This window comes from Hippocampus guttulatus, chromosome 3, assembly GCF_054856545.1.
Source record: "Hippocampus guttulatus isolate MCC_2025c chromosome 3, RoL_Hgut_1.0, whole genome shotgun sequence".
NCBI lineage: Eukaryota > Metazoa > Chordata > Actinopteri > Syngnathiformes > Syngnathidae > Hippocampus > Hippocampus guttulatus.
In genome coordinates, this window is record NC_141263.1 from 2,295,861 (window position 1) to 2,311,943 (window position 16,083).

General features: G+C 44.5%; 1 protein-coding gene and 1 pseudogene across 4 annotated transcripts in view; one reads left to right on the plus strand and one right to left on the minus strand.

Annotated features, from left to right (window-relative positions):
- Nucleotides 1-16,083, minus strand: part of ccdc102a (coiled-coil domain containing 102A) — a 76,322-nt gene that overhangs the window by 38,185 nt on the left and 22,054 nt on the right. For all 4 annotated transcript variants that reach the window (XM_086106204.1, XM_086106202.1, XM_086106205.1 and 1 more), the window contains exons 4-5: nucleotides 13,970-14,217; nucleotides 5,096-5,204 (exon numbers count right to left, since the gene is read on the minus strand). In XM_086106204.1, coding sequence (XP_085962330.1) covers nucleotides 5,096-5,204; nucleotides 13,970-14,217 — 357 coding nt within the window. The remainder of the gene's footprint in view (nucleotides 1-5,095; nucleotides 5,205-13,969; nucleotides 14,218-16,083) is intronic.
- LOC147207097 (uncharacterized) lies at nucleotides 5,576-6,878 on the plus strand (annotated as a pseudogene).

Below are 16,083 nucleotides of genomic sequence, written 5' to 3' on the forward strand. Positions count from 1 at the left end.
AGTAATGTGAGGGGTGAGAGAGAGACAGAGACAATTGATATTACGTAGGTGGAATTATGCAGACCAGGTTATGTTATTGATGTGGGATTGGAAAGATAGTGAGCTATCGAGGATGACACCCAGGCTCTTAACATGAAGGGAGGGGGACACAGTGGAGATATCAATTGTGTCGGCTTTGTGTGGGGTGGATTTGGTACAGACGAGGAGGAGTTCTGTTTTGTCGCTGTTAAGTTTGTTTGTTGTTAAACCTCAATCCTCAGAGGCTTGAATGCCTCTAAATTCAATTTCCGCTCCTACTGCAGTGAAAAGTGTTACATTCTGCATTACATTAAATAAAGACGCTTTCTTGGAGATTTTAATCCTTTATTCTGCCACTCTGCCGGCCTCACTTGGTTTTCATTATTGACTGTTCTCTCAACCAATCCTCACGTTCCTCGCTTGGACTACTCTAAGTGATGAGGGACAATACTTTGCATTTTGAAATCCAACAAAACGATTGCTAGCCCAACCACAACACCAACATGGACGAGGTGCCGCTCACTTTTGACATCCTAGTGAACCACACTGTAGAGAAGAAGTGGATCAGCACGGTAGCAATACGCACAATGGAGCGCCAGATGTTGGGTTTTACTGTTGTCCTTGGTTGCCATGGTAATGGAGAGAAATGGACATCTACGGCAGGCAAGTGATTCCGCAATCTGTGAATGGATTGTGGACACTTGGGCTAATGTGTCTGCTTGCGCTGTTGTTCGAGCTTTCAGAAAATCCGGCATCTTTTATCAGGCAAACAATTGACAGCCATCAGACATACACTTCCTCCCACACCCACTTGGGATGCAAAAGATCATCTCCGTTTGTGTGCTAAACTTCGGAGACACATACACCGAAGTCAACCCTTAATATGTTGGCACACATTCGACAGCCATTCAGACACACACTTCTTCACACACCCGCTCCAACATACGATGGCAACAAAACATCACAAAATACACAACACACGAGCATGATGAGGATTTCTTTTCCTTACACGGGAAGTTTTCTTTACCTTATGAGGTGTTAGATACTGGCCTAAATGTCTCGTGAGACGGAAACGTCACTGAAAGCTAGCATGGCTGAATGCTCGCGTGGCAGCATTAGCTTTGCCTTCTGTGAACCCTCCCATCTACGCTTCCTCTCGCCCTCCGATCCGCTCTCAATAATGATCATTTAAACGGCAGCTTTTGCAATTACATATTGTGCTTTATCAAATCACAACTACGTATATTGCAAATGCAACTAATAGTTTTGCCCTACTCCCCAGCTACTTTTTCCAGCCCTTCCTGGGGGATCCTAGAGCGATCCCAGACATTGCTTGATGACCGAGCTTCTCACCCTCTCTCTCAGGGGGAGCCTGGTAACCCTGTGGAGGTAACTCATTTCAGCCACTTGTATTCTTATTGTCATTCTTTCAATCATGAGTCCCACCTCGTAACCATATGTGGGGGTAGGAGTGGAGATTGAGGGGTAAATGGAGAACTTTGCATTGTGGCTCAGATCCTTCTTCCTCACGACAGATCGATGCAGAGTTCGCATCACAGCAGATGCTGCACTGATCCACCAGTCGTTCTACTGCTCTATCCTGCCCTTACTTCTGAACATGACTCCAAGATTCTTAAACTTGGATTTGAGGTGCTCATTATTTATCCCAACTGCTTCACACTTGGCTGTGAGCCAATCCCAGTGAGACATGGAGAACGGGGCTTGAAGAAGCGAACAGTACCACATCATCTGCAAAAAGCAGAGATGCCACCTTCTCAACACTTCGGCTGAACCAAAAATTCTGTCCATAAAGTTGATGAACAGAATCTGTGACAAAGAGCAGCCTTGGCAGAGTCCAACCCTCATTGGAAACAAATCAGAGTTAATGCTGACAACAGAGAACCAAACTGCGAAATCGGTGGTAATAAACAGCCGATATAAGGGGGTTGGGTACCCCATACTCCCGAAACACTCCCCACAGAAGTCCCCGAGGGACAATCGAACACCTTCTCCAAGTCCACAAAGCACATGTCGACTGGTTGGGCGAGTTCCCATGTACCCGCGAGGACCCTGCTATGGATGGAGAGGTGGTACACTGCTCCACAGCTAGGACGAAAACCACACTGCTCCTCCTGAATCTGAGGCTCGACTTCCCGACGGACCCTCCTCTCCATCACCCTTGAATAGATCTTACCAGGGAGGCTGAGGAGTATGATCACTCTGTCGGTGAAACACAACCCCCAGTCCACCCTCTTAAAAAGAGGGACCACCGCCCCAGTCTGCCAATCCAGAAGCACTGTCCCTGATGTCCACGTGATGTTGCAGAGGTGTGCCCACTAGGAGAGCCCCACCATATCCAGAGCCTTTCGGAATTGCGGACAGACCGCATTCACATCTGGGGCTTTGTCACCCAGGAGCTTAAAGTTCCTCAGTAACTTCAACCCCAGATATAGGAGGGCCCACCTAAGAGTCCCTAGACTCTGCTCCCTATAAGGAAAGTGTGTTGGTGGAATTGAAGAGGTATTTGAAGTGTTCTCCCCATCGAGGTCAGCAGCGCCCTTTCTCCAGTATCCACAGTGTTAATGGTGCACTGCTTGACCTCCTGAAACGCTGAATGGTAGGCCAAGATCTTTTCTTTTATTTGGTCTGACTGCAGCATTTGGCTATTCGGGCTACATTTCCCATGAGACATGGAAGCAGGAAGTAGTTCCAGGTATGATGAGAACACAGACGTCTGTTTGCGATGATATGAGTTAAAGTAAAAAGGAAGGAATTTAAGTAAAAGATGAGAAATTGAAAACGCAACATCTCTACATAAGGCGCACCGGATTACAAGGCAAACTGTCACTTTTTTGACAAAAGAAAAAAATTTGGAGTTCTCCGTATGGACCCAAAAAAAAGATTACCATAGTTTTGAGGCAGGGATTTTTTGGTGTGTGTGTGTACCAATTGTTGTGGTTGATTTAGCCAAGTTAGCCATTTTTCCAAGTTCTACTTTAGAATTTAACTTTCCCCAGGAATAATGGAACCTCTCACAGGTTTTGAAAATCTGACGACAATTTTAAAATCTTGCTTGTGATCCAGGGTACAATGTGCTCTGGCCCTGTTTTTCCCTACCTTTGTGATAACTTTGTCTTTGCTGACTGACACTGTTTGAGTTTGTTTACAATGAGCAAGCTTCTTCTCTGGTTTTGGTACTTTCTGTGGTAGAGTTACACAGGGTTGGGAGTGTTACTTAAAAATGTATTCCAATACAGTTAATAGTTACATGTTAAAAATTTAATTGGTAAAGTAAGCCAAGCGCCAAGATGATAAAGTAATGTAGCTTTGAATTACTTTTGGATAATTCCAATACCATCCATCCATTATCTGATCTACATAGCCTCAAGAGGGCCGCACGTGTGTGCTGGGGTTATCCCAGCTGGCGTCGGGCAGTTGGCGGGGTTCGCCCTGAACTGGTTGCCCGCCAATCACAGTGCACACCTAGACGAACAACTGGTCGTGCTCATAATCCCACCGGGGAACAATTTAAAGTGTTCAGGCAACCTATCACGCATAATTGTGGAATGTGGGAGGAAACTGGAGTTCCCGGAGAAAACCCAGGTAGGCACACGGAGAACATGCAAACTCCACACAGGAAGGCTGGACCTCCCTACTGTGAGGCAGACGTGGTCCGATCGAAGCCCAGTGAACAAACGCGTAAGACAGGCATTGTCAGAGTTTTTACTCGGACAAAGTTAATCAAATGACTCGACACACAGGGAAGATTGTCTTTCTGATCGGCGGAAGAGGATCTCTGAGAGCAAACGACGATAGTTGGTCACTCTCAGAGTTCCTTGTCCTCCAGTCTGACTTTTATTGTTGCATATGCAAAACACAAGAAAAACACTGCCCCCGATATTTGCATACCACGCCCCTGGTCCGGCCAGGAATCCATTTGTGACGGTCTGAGAAGGTATGTCAGTACTGATCCGGTTCGTGACAATTGCATTAATGGATAACCAGCTTACGTCAGCGCTTAGTCCGTCAGTTTTTGGAAGTTTCAGGTCATTCGTCAGCAAAACGGGTGTCCGTCAGTGACTTATTGACAGACCTTCTGTCAGGACTGATGGAATGCTCACCTCTGGTTATTGTATCGGTGAGAAGTAAGAAGCTATCGGTAAAAAACAGTTAACGTGCATTCCTACATCAAAGTACCGTATTTTCACGACCATTCGGCGCACCGTGTTGTTGGGCACAGTCTCAGTAAGGGGTGCTATTTCTGTATTTGACACATACACAAAACGCACTGTATTATTGGGCGCAGCCAGGCATGGTAAAACATACGCCAGCTTAAACATACGGCATGTATGCACGCACGCTAAATACACGTTTTTAAAAAGGCAACGGGAGCAAAACTGAGTTCGGTTGTACTTTATTTAGCCATTTTACAATGTACTCACGTTTTTCTCTTCACCTCCTACACGCTCACCCTTCACTCATTGGCGACAGGTACCTGCTAGAGGCGTGCCTTTAGCGTCCTCTTACACGCCCACCCTTCACTCATTGGCGACTGGTACCTGCTAGGGGCGTGCCTTAGCGTCCTCTTACACGCCCACCCTTCACCTCATTGGCGACTGGTACCTGCTAGGGGCGTGCCTTTAGCGTCCTCTTACACGCCCACCCTTCACCTCAGTGGCGACTGGCACCTGCTAGGGACGTGCCTTTAGCGTCCTCTTACACGCCCACCCTTCACCTCATTGGCAACTGGTACCTGCTAGGGACGTGCCTTTCGCGTCCTCTTACACGCCCACCCTTCACTCATTGGCGGACTTCCGCATGCCTGTCGTCACTCACTCCGCCTTTCTCGATATAAACAGCGTGTCGGCCAGAGGTGCTCTCAGTCAGGCGTTGGAACTCGGCGCATACACTAGACGCTCCGCATTATAAGGCGTCATGTCCATTTTGGAGAAAATTTAAGACTTTTAATGGCGCCTTATAGTTGTGAAAATACGGTAATGTGTTTCGGGACATTACGTAAAAGCTTCGATTGGGAGCAATATCATTCCCAGTCCAACAATGAAAACGTGTGCCTTACCTGTTTTAGGACTTCCTGTTTATTCTTGCTGAGCTCCTCATATTTAAGTTTCCACTGACTGAGCTCTGTCTCCAGCTTCTCAATGCTCTTACTCAATGCAAGGTTGTCTCTGTGTATGACAAAAACATTTAAGAGAAATAAATTATCACAGGTGGTCATGTGGCCCGCGAAAGCAAATCAGTAGTGACAACTTCCATGAATCGGTCGCAGAATTTCAAATTGTCCTGTGTAATTCATAATAATGTTGAGATTTTGGAAGAATTTTTGACCCGTTTTTTCACACATATACACATTCACACACACACACACTTATCAGCGGCTATATAGCTCAGTTGGTAAGGCACCAGTTTGGCGTACGGGAGACTGAGGTTCGATTCCCGCTTGGGGCAATATGAGCACATAACATCATCCAGTGTGGGTCCTCGGGCAAGACCCTTCACACGAATGCCTACCTCATACCAAGATGAGACAATAAAACGAATGACAACTCAGACGTTGCCCGACCAAACAAGGTCTGCATCAGGTACTGGGGAACCAGAGCACCTTGATGAAAAATGGGCTACTGGAACAAAGCGGAGATGGGCGAGATGCGATAACATGTCTCGGTTGGAATGCTACTACTCAAGCAACCCTAGTCAGAGGGTTTACATACAGAGAATGTGGGCTGAATGGTTACTTCGAAACCCACAGTCACGGTTGACCACGAAACAACTAGTAGCTCGGTGTTCCAACATCCACAAACACAGATTCCATGGTGAAGGGCCCCAGGCTGCCAGATCAGAGGAGGAGGAGGTTATACCAGAGATTAGGAGGCAAGCCCCAATCAATGAAATGCTGAGCGAGGCAGCAACTCATGGCGAGAATGAAGGCTGGCCAAACTAGAAACGATGGCAATGTGAAGTACCACCTGAAAGTCTCATGGAAACTGTGCAGCACTGAGGGTGATCCTACCGTAATGATAACCTTCAGCATCAGTGATCCTTGAGATGCTTGGCTACAAGAGCAACCATAGGAGCCATGACATACGTTACACACCATAGAAAAGATGGTTGGAGGCTAAGATCCAGGTGGCTCGGAAAGATGTGAGTCAATTAACGGAGACCCAGAGAGGTGTGATGAAAAGGCCGATACCTGGGAGGTACATCCAGGTGACCATACCTGTAGCACTCGAAACTGCCAAATAAATGCTCCAAGCCTTGTCCAGTCATCTGAAGAGGTACACGAAAGAGAATGAGGCCAGATGAATAGGCAGGCTGTTCGCAACACAACCTGCGAAAGTGTACATTCGGTGGCAGGGTTCTGCCAGCAGAGCAGACCCACCAAGACTGGAAATTGAAAGGTACTGGAAAGGCATATGGGAGAAGGAGGTCGCACATAACAGCAGTACACAATGGCTGGTGACCTTGAGAGAGAAGCACAGTAACCTCCCTGAACAGAACCCAGTTACAATCACAGTGGCAGACATACAGGAAAGAGTCTCAGATATGAAAAACTGGACGGCACCAGGCCCGGACATGGTCCACACCTACTGGCTAAAGAAACTCACAGCACTCCATGAGTGCCTAGCAGCACAAATGAACCCACATCCAACTATCGGCCAATAACCTGTCTCCCCACAACATGGAAGCTCATCATTGCGGCTAAGGTAAGTGGACACATGGATCAATACTTGAGCGAAGCACAGAACGGCATTGGTTGAGATACCAGAGGAGCCTAACATCAGCTCCTGGTTGATAGAACAGTCACACAAGACTGCATATCCCGACATACCAAACCGTGCACAGCCTGGATTGATTACAAGAAAGTCTATCACTCCATGCCACATACATGGATCACTGAATGCTTGGAGTTGTGTAAGGTCAAAAGGACCCTAAGAGTCTTCATTGTGAACTCGATGAGGATGTGGAAAACCACACTTCAAGTCAAGTCAGTTTTTATTGTCAAATATGCTCTATGTGCAACATACAACACAGATGAAATTACTTTCCTTTCTCAACCACAGTGCAAACATTGAAGTGCATTGAAACACACAGCTAAAAATAATGGCAGATAAATCTGAACAAATAAACATTAAATCGCAACAACAGACAACCAAGGGCACTTGGGATTATTGTGGGTTAAAGCCAAGGTAGTGAATTGTTGAAGTGCAATAATCCGATGACAGATGTTGAGGGAGGCAGGGTTGTGGGGGGGGGGGGGGGGGGGTGCAGGAAAAACATGAAGGGAGTTGAGTCTTCTGATCGCCTGGTGGAATAAACTGTTTTGAGCCTGCTGGTTTTAGCACAGAGACACCGCAGTCTCCTCCCCGATGGCAGCAGGTCGAAGAGGCTGTGAGATGGGCGGGTGGGGTCACCTGCGACCTGGATGGCTTTGCGGGTCAGACGAGAGATGTAAATATCCACGAGTGGGGGAAGAGAGGCACCAATGATCTTCTCAGCTGCTCTCACAATGCGCTGCAGACTCTTTCGGCAGGACATTGTACAAGCGCCGTCCCACATGGCGATGCAGCTGGTCAAGATGCTCTCAATGATGCCTCTATATGAGAAGACCTTGACGTACCAGCTGCGGCCTGACACGCACACACAACCAGACAATCACTCGCACACACACTCCCTTGTATCACTGCCTTGGTTGTTCATGTCTTGTGACCTGTTGTAACTGTCATACGCTTGTGCAGGAGGTTTTTTTTGCCTAACTAAAATTATCCTCAAAATGAGGATAGTTCGAGCGTGGGTTTTTTTCTCCCCCTCTCTCTCCCTTGTGGTTTCTTTCTGACTTCCGGGTTGAGTGAACGGTGGCGTGTTTGGCTGCCGCTGCTCAACCCGTATTGTGTTTTATTGTTTTGTTATTGTAAAGTGGCCTTGGGTGTCTTGAAAGGCGCTTATAAATAAAATGTATTATTATTATTATTATAGAATGTCTGCTTCGTGAGGGGCGGGGCTCTTGCTCTCCTCAGTTTGCGGACAAAGTACAGGCGCTGGTGGGCTTTTCTTGGCCAGTGAAGTGGTATTTTGGCTCCAGGACAAGTCTTCAGAGATGTGCACACCAAGGAACTTGGTGCTACTCATCATCTCCCCTGCGGCACCGTCGATGGTCAGCAGAGCATGCTGGGCGTGCGTTCTCCTGAAGTCCACAAAATCCCCTTCGTTTTCTCCACATTCAGGTGGAGATTGTTGCCTCTGCACCACAAGGCCAGCCTGCTCATCTCACCCCTATTGACTCATTGTTATTGTTGATGAGACCCACCAGTCGTGTCATCTGCAAACTTCATAAAGAGGTTGGAACAGGATGAGGGAGTGCAGTCATGGGTCAGCATAGTGAAGAGGAGGGGAATCAGCACATATTTTTGGGGGGGGGGGGGCGCCCGTGTTCATCATGATGGTGCTAGTATTTGTGCCAACCCGTACTGCCTGTGGTCTCTCCGTCAAAAACTCCAGCAGCCAGTTACACATGGAGGTGTTGAGCCCCAGGTGGTCCAGTTTGTGGATGAGCTGCTGCGGGATGATCAGAATTAGAATCGCCTTTATTGTCATTGTATAGCATACCACAAAATTTGGGTGCCACACCTTCGTGCATTTCGAAAAAAATTCAAAAAAAAATAATTACCCAAGTGTCGATCAAATGTGGAATAGACCAAGGTGATGTACTCTCCCCACTGCTGTTCTGCATATGACTGAACCCCCTAAACCAAGTAATCGCCAAGACAGGCTATGGATACCGCCTCAGAAATGGAGCCACGATCAGTTACCTCCTCGACATGGATGACATAAAGCTGTATGCTAACAGCGAAAGGGACATAGACTCCATGATCCACACAACGAGGATCAACAGCAGTGACATCGAGATGTCATTCGGGCTTGAGCAATGTCATTGGATGGTGACTAAGAGAGGCAAGGTCGTCCACACTGAAGGGGTCTAACTCCCTGAAGGAACAATAGCAGACATTGAGGACAGCTACAAGTACCTCGGTATACCACAAGCCAATGGCAACCTCGAACTCACAACGAAAGCGGCTACAGCCAAATACCTCCAGGGGGTGAGGCAAGTCCTAAGAAGCCATCTCAATGGCAGGAACAAGACCCAGGCAATAAACAGCTAAGCCCTGCCAGTGATCAGATACCCTGCAGGACTATTAAGGTGGCCAAAAGAAGAGATTCAGACCACGGATGTTTAGACCCGAAAGCTCCTAACCATGAATGGGGGGGTTCCATCTCAAATCCAGCACCCTGAGACTGTACGCAAGCCGTAAGGAAGGAGGCCGGGGACTAGTGAGTGTGAGAGCCACTGTCCAGGATGAAACATCCAAGTTCCATGAATACATCAAGGAGAAGGCTCCAATGGATCACATACTCAGAGAATGTCTCAGACAATGGGGAACAGAGGATGAGGTGCTGGAAGAGGGACCATCATGGGAGGACAAGCCCCTACATGAGATGTACCACTGGACCCTAAGTGATGGAAACAACAGAAAGAAGGAACATGAGAAACTGGAGAAATACCAAGGGCTCAGAGAGGAGCTGGAGAGAGCCTGGAAGGTAAAAGTGAGCACTCGGGGCAGTGACCCCCAAACTGGATGAGTGGCTGCAACAGATCCCGGAACAACATCCGACATCTCAGTCAAGAAAAGCGCAGTCCTGGGAACAGCAAGGATACTGCGCAGAACTCTCAAGCTTCCTGGCCTCTGGTTGAGGACCCGAGCTGAATGTGAGACGGACACCCCCCGAGGGGTGAAACGAGGAATTTATATATCTATATATATCTATCTAGATAGATAGATAGATAGATATATAGATAGATAGATAGACAGATAGATAGAAACAGCTGGACAGACAGTCACATTACTTTTTAGTTCCCAAGTTACAATTCAATTCATGCCTTTCATGAGAACAAAAATGACAATGGTAAAACAATCAAACAAAATGCACACATTTCATATTTCTTTCACATACTGTCTTTCATTTCGTTTCGTTCTTTAAATGTGATGTCTGACTTGGATTCTTTGATTTCTTTGTTAAGATTGTTCCATAAAATGATTCCTTTTACAAAAACACAATGTTCCAATCGGTTTCGTCCTGAATTTCGTTTTTATAATCTCTGTTCCTCTTAACTCAAGTTTGCTTTCTTTTTTCAAATCTTTTCTGAATGGGATTTGCTCATTTTTTGGTGAACTTTCATCATTAATTGCAGAATACTGTAATCTACTAATTCACAGAATTTCAACAATTTTAACTTAGATTTGTTGGATCTGCTTATAGTTTTTGACTCATTATTCTTAGGCTTTTTTTTGCAGGCATTTCCTCTTACTAAAATTGAGTACTTCTTAGTTTTTATGACATTTTATGACAGACAGGTGGTATTTTCAATAAAATTAGTTTTGTGAAACATCCATGATTGGACTTTTTTCCGAGAAAATTTTTAAACTTGGACCTCATAAGTGACAATTTGGTTAATGTAATATTTTTTTCAAAAATCAATACTATTGGTCAGTGGCATAGAAGGGCTTTCCCTTCCGTTCCGCACCTGTGTGTCATCATATCATCATCTCTCACATGTTAAAAGGGACTGCCAAACCATCAACGGATAATTCGCGTTGCTCACGACTCTCGTCCAAGTGCTTGTTTTCTAGGCCTGCTACGATCTCGCTCCTAGTCATAGTCTTGTAAAGAATTTCATTGTTTTGTTCCATTTTTGCATTGATGTTGTTTGTAGCATTATCCTCAGTGTGTTTTGGTCTTACTTGTAGTTGGCTTTCCCTTATCTTTTTTCAGCAAGTGATTCTGCGTTATTGTTTCCCTTGCCTTTTGCAAGCACTTTGGTGAGTCTCGTTCTTCTCCTGGTTATTTGTTACCAATGTTTTGTTTTACTTTGTTGGTCTCGCCACCTTATTTTGTAAATAATCTATTTTTGTCCTCAATCTTATCCTGCTCTGTGTTTGTGAGATCTTCTGTTCCAGACTGATCCAGAACCATAACAGTGAATGGTTGAACAATCATGTCATCTTTCAGGTCTCCTGAAAAGTCATTATTTTGGAGGTACTGTACAAGATTTTAACCCGACACCAGCCATATATTATGTTTTAGAACGATACGTAGCTTAAGCTTGTGGCCAAAATGTAGCGAGCATTACATGTTGCATCAGGTACATTGAAATTACGAATTTGATTCCAATTACCGTATTTTCCGCACTAAAAGGCACATCTAAAAGCCTTCTATTTTCTTAAAAGCTCATAGTGCGCCTTAAAATCCAATGCCCCTTGTGTATGGTTATTACGGTAATATGTCGACCCCAAAATTGGATATATATATATACATGTATATATATATTTTTGGATTGGATTGGATCCAACTTTATTGTCAAATGTGCTGTGGCTCCTTGCTAAAGGACATGCTTACAATGCAGAGTTCAAAAGTAACGCGATCGGGTTCTGCAGTTGAACACGGAAACAGAGCAGTGGCAAAGAGTTCACTGTTAACGAGTCACTGTTGTAACTTGCTGTTGGTTAAGTGAACTGTGTCACTGCTTTATTAAACAAGTTTTACTGACATCTGATTGTTGTGTAGCAAGGCCACTCAAGAGCTAAGCTTAGCTGTTGTTGTTTGTTCAAATTTCTTTGATCTGTGACGTGGTTGCGTCAGCGCTGATTGGTTGAACCACGTGCATACGTGCTCGCGCTCACAGCAGAGAGCAGCGTACTATGGACTGCTGAGACACACTTCACTCGAGTGCCGTTGCTACAGTTCTGTTAGTATTTCCTTGAGCGTAGCTCCATCTAGTGGATGCATTGTACATTGCGTCTTAAAGTGCGGGGCGTCCTATATATGAAAAAAAATTACAAAATAGGCCATTCATCGAAGGTGCGCCTGATAATCAAGTGCACCTTTCAGTGTGGAAAATATGGTACTCTCTTTGTTCTCGTTCACATTCTCTGCCAGTTGTCATTTTCTGCCAAATTTTAGTGCAAGCTGGTTTCGAACTCGTGCGGCAGGCCTTCAAATCTTGAAAAACAACTGTGGAACTTAAGATATCATTATTTCCTTTCCTGTCTTGTTTTACTGTTGGACTTCGTTCCTTGCATTTTTAGAGCAAAGAACTTTGTATTTCTCATATGAATTTATTGATTGTATTGATTAAACTTTATTAATTGGAAAATGTTAAACATTTTTACTCCATTCTCTCTGACTCGTTTGCTTTGAATTCATGATTTGTCAAATTGTACAAATTGAAAAATAATTGTTAAATTGAAATTATTTTTATTTTAATGTGAAATAAATTAACATTTATGACCACAAACAACAGAACAAAAGCACCGAAAATTGGTACTATTGAGTACCGGCATCGATTCCCAGGTACAAGAATCGAAAACCGAACCGGTTCAAATGTGAAAGGTACCCATCCTTATTAAGCAACTTATGAGGTGGAAACCGAATATCACTGTTTGAACAGGTGCGTGACTCAAGTTTATTAATGTATTTTGTGTACCGTATTTTCCGCACTATAAGGCGCACCGAAAAGTCATCGATTTGGCTTCACAGTGCAGAGGTACCGGGTTCGATTCCAGCTCCGGCCTCCCTGTGTGGAGTTTGCATGTTCTCCCCGGGCCTGCGTGGGTTTTCTCCGGGTGCTCCGGTTTCCTCCCACATTCCAAATACATGCATGGCAGGTTGATTGGAAGCTCTAAATTGTCCCTAGGTGTGAGTGTGGGCGTGGATGGTTGTTCGTCTCTGTGTGCCCTGCGATTGGCTGGCAACTGATTCAGGGTGTCCCCCGCCTACTGCCCGAAGACGGCTGGGATAGGCTCCAGCACCCCCCGCGACCCTAGTGAGGATCAAGCGGTTCGGAAAATGGATGGATGGATGGCTCCCAGCGCGCCTTAAAATCCGGTGCGTCTTGTGTACGGACGGTCATTACGGTAATATGTTGACCCCCAAAATGGCTCCTTGCTGGAGACATGCTTGCAATGTTATACCTTGCTGTTGGTTCAGTGAACTGTCTCGCTACTTTATTAAATAACGTTTTGTTGCAGCTCCAAAAAAAGGAGAGCTGTGGTGTTGTTGTTTTTTTTTAAACGCACACTTTATTAATGGTTTTCACAGTCTCAACAAATACAGGTACATCTTTGTCCGTCTCCGTGCCTTCTCATCTTCCGTTCGACTCGAGAGGCGTTCAGGACCGCCTCAGAAAAACGTAAATTAACGATTCCTTCAATGAAACAACGAAAATTGAAAACAATGCATCAAAACATAAAATCAAGCGATGAAATCACAAAATAAGTCTATAGCCTTCCTACAGAATTTATTTTGTGATTTACTCCTTTGTGAATACAGTACACAACAAAGGAATAAATAACACTTCTGAGACAGTCTAGTCTCCTACATTTTACTGACATCTCAAGTCAAGTCAAGCACAACTTTATTGTCAAATGTGCTGTACAGCACAGATGAAATTTCCTCCCTCTTAAACAGACATCTGATCGTTCTGTTGGAGCTGCGCTCAAGGAAATGCCAAAATTAATTCTGTAGGATTTATTTTGTGATTTCCTCGCTTGATTTTCTGTTTTGATGCATTGTTTTCAATTTTCGTAGTTTCATTGAAGTGACCGTTGATACATTTTTCGGAGGCCGTTGTGAACGCCTCTCGAGTCGAACAAAAGGAGCGTAGCCCCATCTAGTGGATGCGGTGTAGATTGCGCCTTGTAATCCAGCGCGTCCAATATATGAAAAGAAGTACAAAATGGGCCATTCAATGAAGGTGCATCTCATAATCCAGTGCGCCTTTTAGTGCGGAAAATACGGTACCCTAAAAGTACAAGTGAGATTGATAAATGAAACCCATTGACAATTTCCATCGCGACTGTTGGAAAACTGTGTGACGCACTCTCTCTCCTTCAACAGGACTTTCTGGGACTCGTCCAGACGAAGTTGCAAAGCATGGAGTTTGCTTAAGTCGTCCTCTGTGGTGCTTATATCACCCCACAACTGCCTGTTGCGTTCTTGCCGGCTCACACCAGAAGAGCGTGTACCAGATGGATTAATGCCACCACGGCCACTTTGACTGTCCCAGGCCCCTTCGGTGTCGCCAACTGGACTTCGTATATTCAACACAGACTGAAAGAGCTCCATTTCCTGTGGGTACAAAATAAAAAACAAACAACCATGTATTGAAAACACCTGAACAACGTAAAATTGATCAAGACTAAATCAGAAATAAGATGTTAATGAATCCATACACTGTTCAGTTCAACAAACAGCCACCTTATCTATATCTATATTTATATTGCACTTGATTGAACTGTGTACATTGAAACTGAAACATTTATTTTTGTGAATGCTAACACTTTGTTTTTCTTCTTTCTACCCCCCAATGTTGCTGCTGTAGACTGTAAATTTCCCCAGTGTGGGACAAATAAAGGATATCTTATCTTATCTTAAATGCTTCCATTTGATCAGGTCGTACAGTGCAAGTGCAAGTTTTAATACTCCAAATGGCACTTCGAGTGAAAGCGCTCCAACACTGTGCCCGTCTGTCAGACTGCACAAATTCAGGTTCAATCAATCAACCAACCAAGCTTTATTCATATGGCACTTTTCATTCAAAAAATGTTTAAAAAAAGTGCAACTCAAAGTGCTCAACAGTAAAACATTTCAAACTTACAACATAAAACGAGGACCCCTTCCACTCAAATCCTTCCCATATAAATGAAACAATACAAGTCTGTATGTGTACTTTGTACAATGTGGTCACTGATCAGGCCCCAATGGTTTCTACAAAAACAACATGGACCTGGCAGCAGTCGCTGATCAGATACTACAATTACTACGACTACAACTATAACTACAACTAATACTAAATATAGTAATGATAATTTCTACAGCAGTCGCTGCATTGGAATTTTTTTTATTTTTTATGGAGTAAGTAAGAATAAAAGCTATTTTGATCAAATATGACCTCTATAAGCAGCATGGTGTTCGACTGGTTACCACGCCCACCTCAGAGTACAGCAGTCAATGCTGGGCTTTGGCCTACCTATGTTTGCATGTTCCTCCCATGCCTGCGTGGATTTTCTGTGGGTAAACTGGTTTCCTCCCACATTCCAAAAAAATGTATTGAAGGTTAATGGAAAACTCTAGCTTGTCCCGAGGTTTGACTGTGAGTGTGCATGGTTGTTTGTCTATGTGTGCCCTATGATTGTCTGGCAACCAGTTCAGCGTGGAGCTTGCCTTCTGCCTGAGGACAGCTGGGATGGGCTCCAGCAAACCTGCGAGCCTCATGAGGATATGCAGCTCAGATAATGGATGGATGGATCTCGAAAAAAAAAAGGCAAAAACTGAGACCAAATTTCAAGGAAAATTAAAAATGCCCGGCTTCCTTTTGAGTTTAGAGAAGGGCTTCAGACACTTTTTGTAGGTTTTGGGGCTTCAACCTTTGGTACCTCTTGGTGAAATGTTCAACCTGGGTTGTTCAATTAAAATTTTGAAGTGGGCCCAACGAAGCCATTCTTAATGTAACTGCAAAATAAACTCATTGCTATGGGTCTAATTATGAACGTGGGTGGATTGCATAAAAAAAAAGTGCTTGGAATGTGTGTGTGGCAATGCTTCTGCTGCTTCAGCTTTATTTTCTATTCAAATTGCTTGGTGCTATTCTAACTGAGTCTCTACTGGTTTATGATCGTCAATCTATGTTGGTTTTTCATCAATACGTCGGAGGTGAGAAAATGTTGCCTCTGTTTCTAACACATACCGGCTGACCTCTTCCGCGATCACACGCACAGCTGGTGAAGCTAAAATGGGAACTGAAAAACGGTTCAGTTCCCATTTCTGAACCGTTTCATGTGATTTCTTAACACAGGACAGTTTTCTTTGATGTAATTTTATCGCGTGCTGCTGTTCAATAATTTTTAACCCTCTCACTGCTGGTCGGTTCTCTGATGCCTTTCATAACATTTACAATACAATACATGCTGAATTATAAAGCGCTTTCCCAACAGC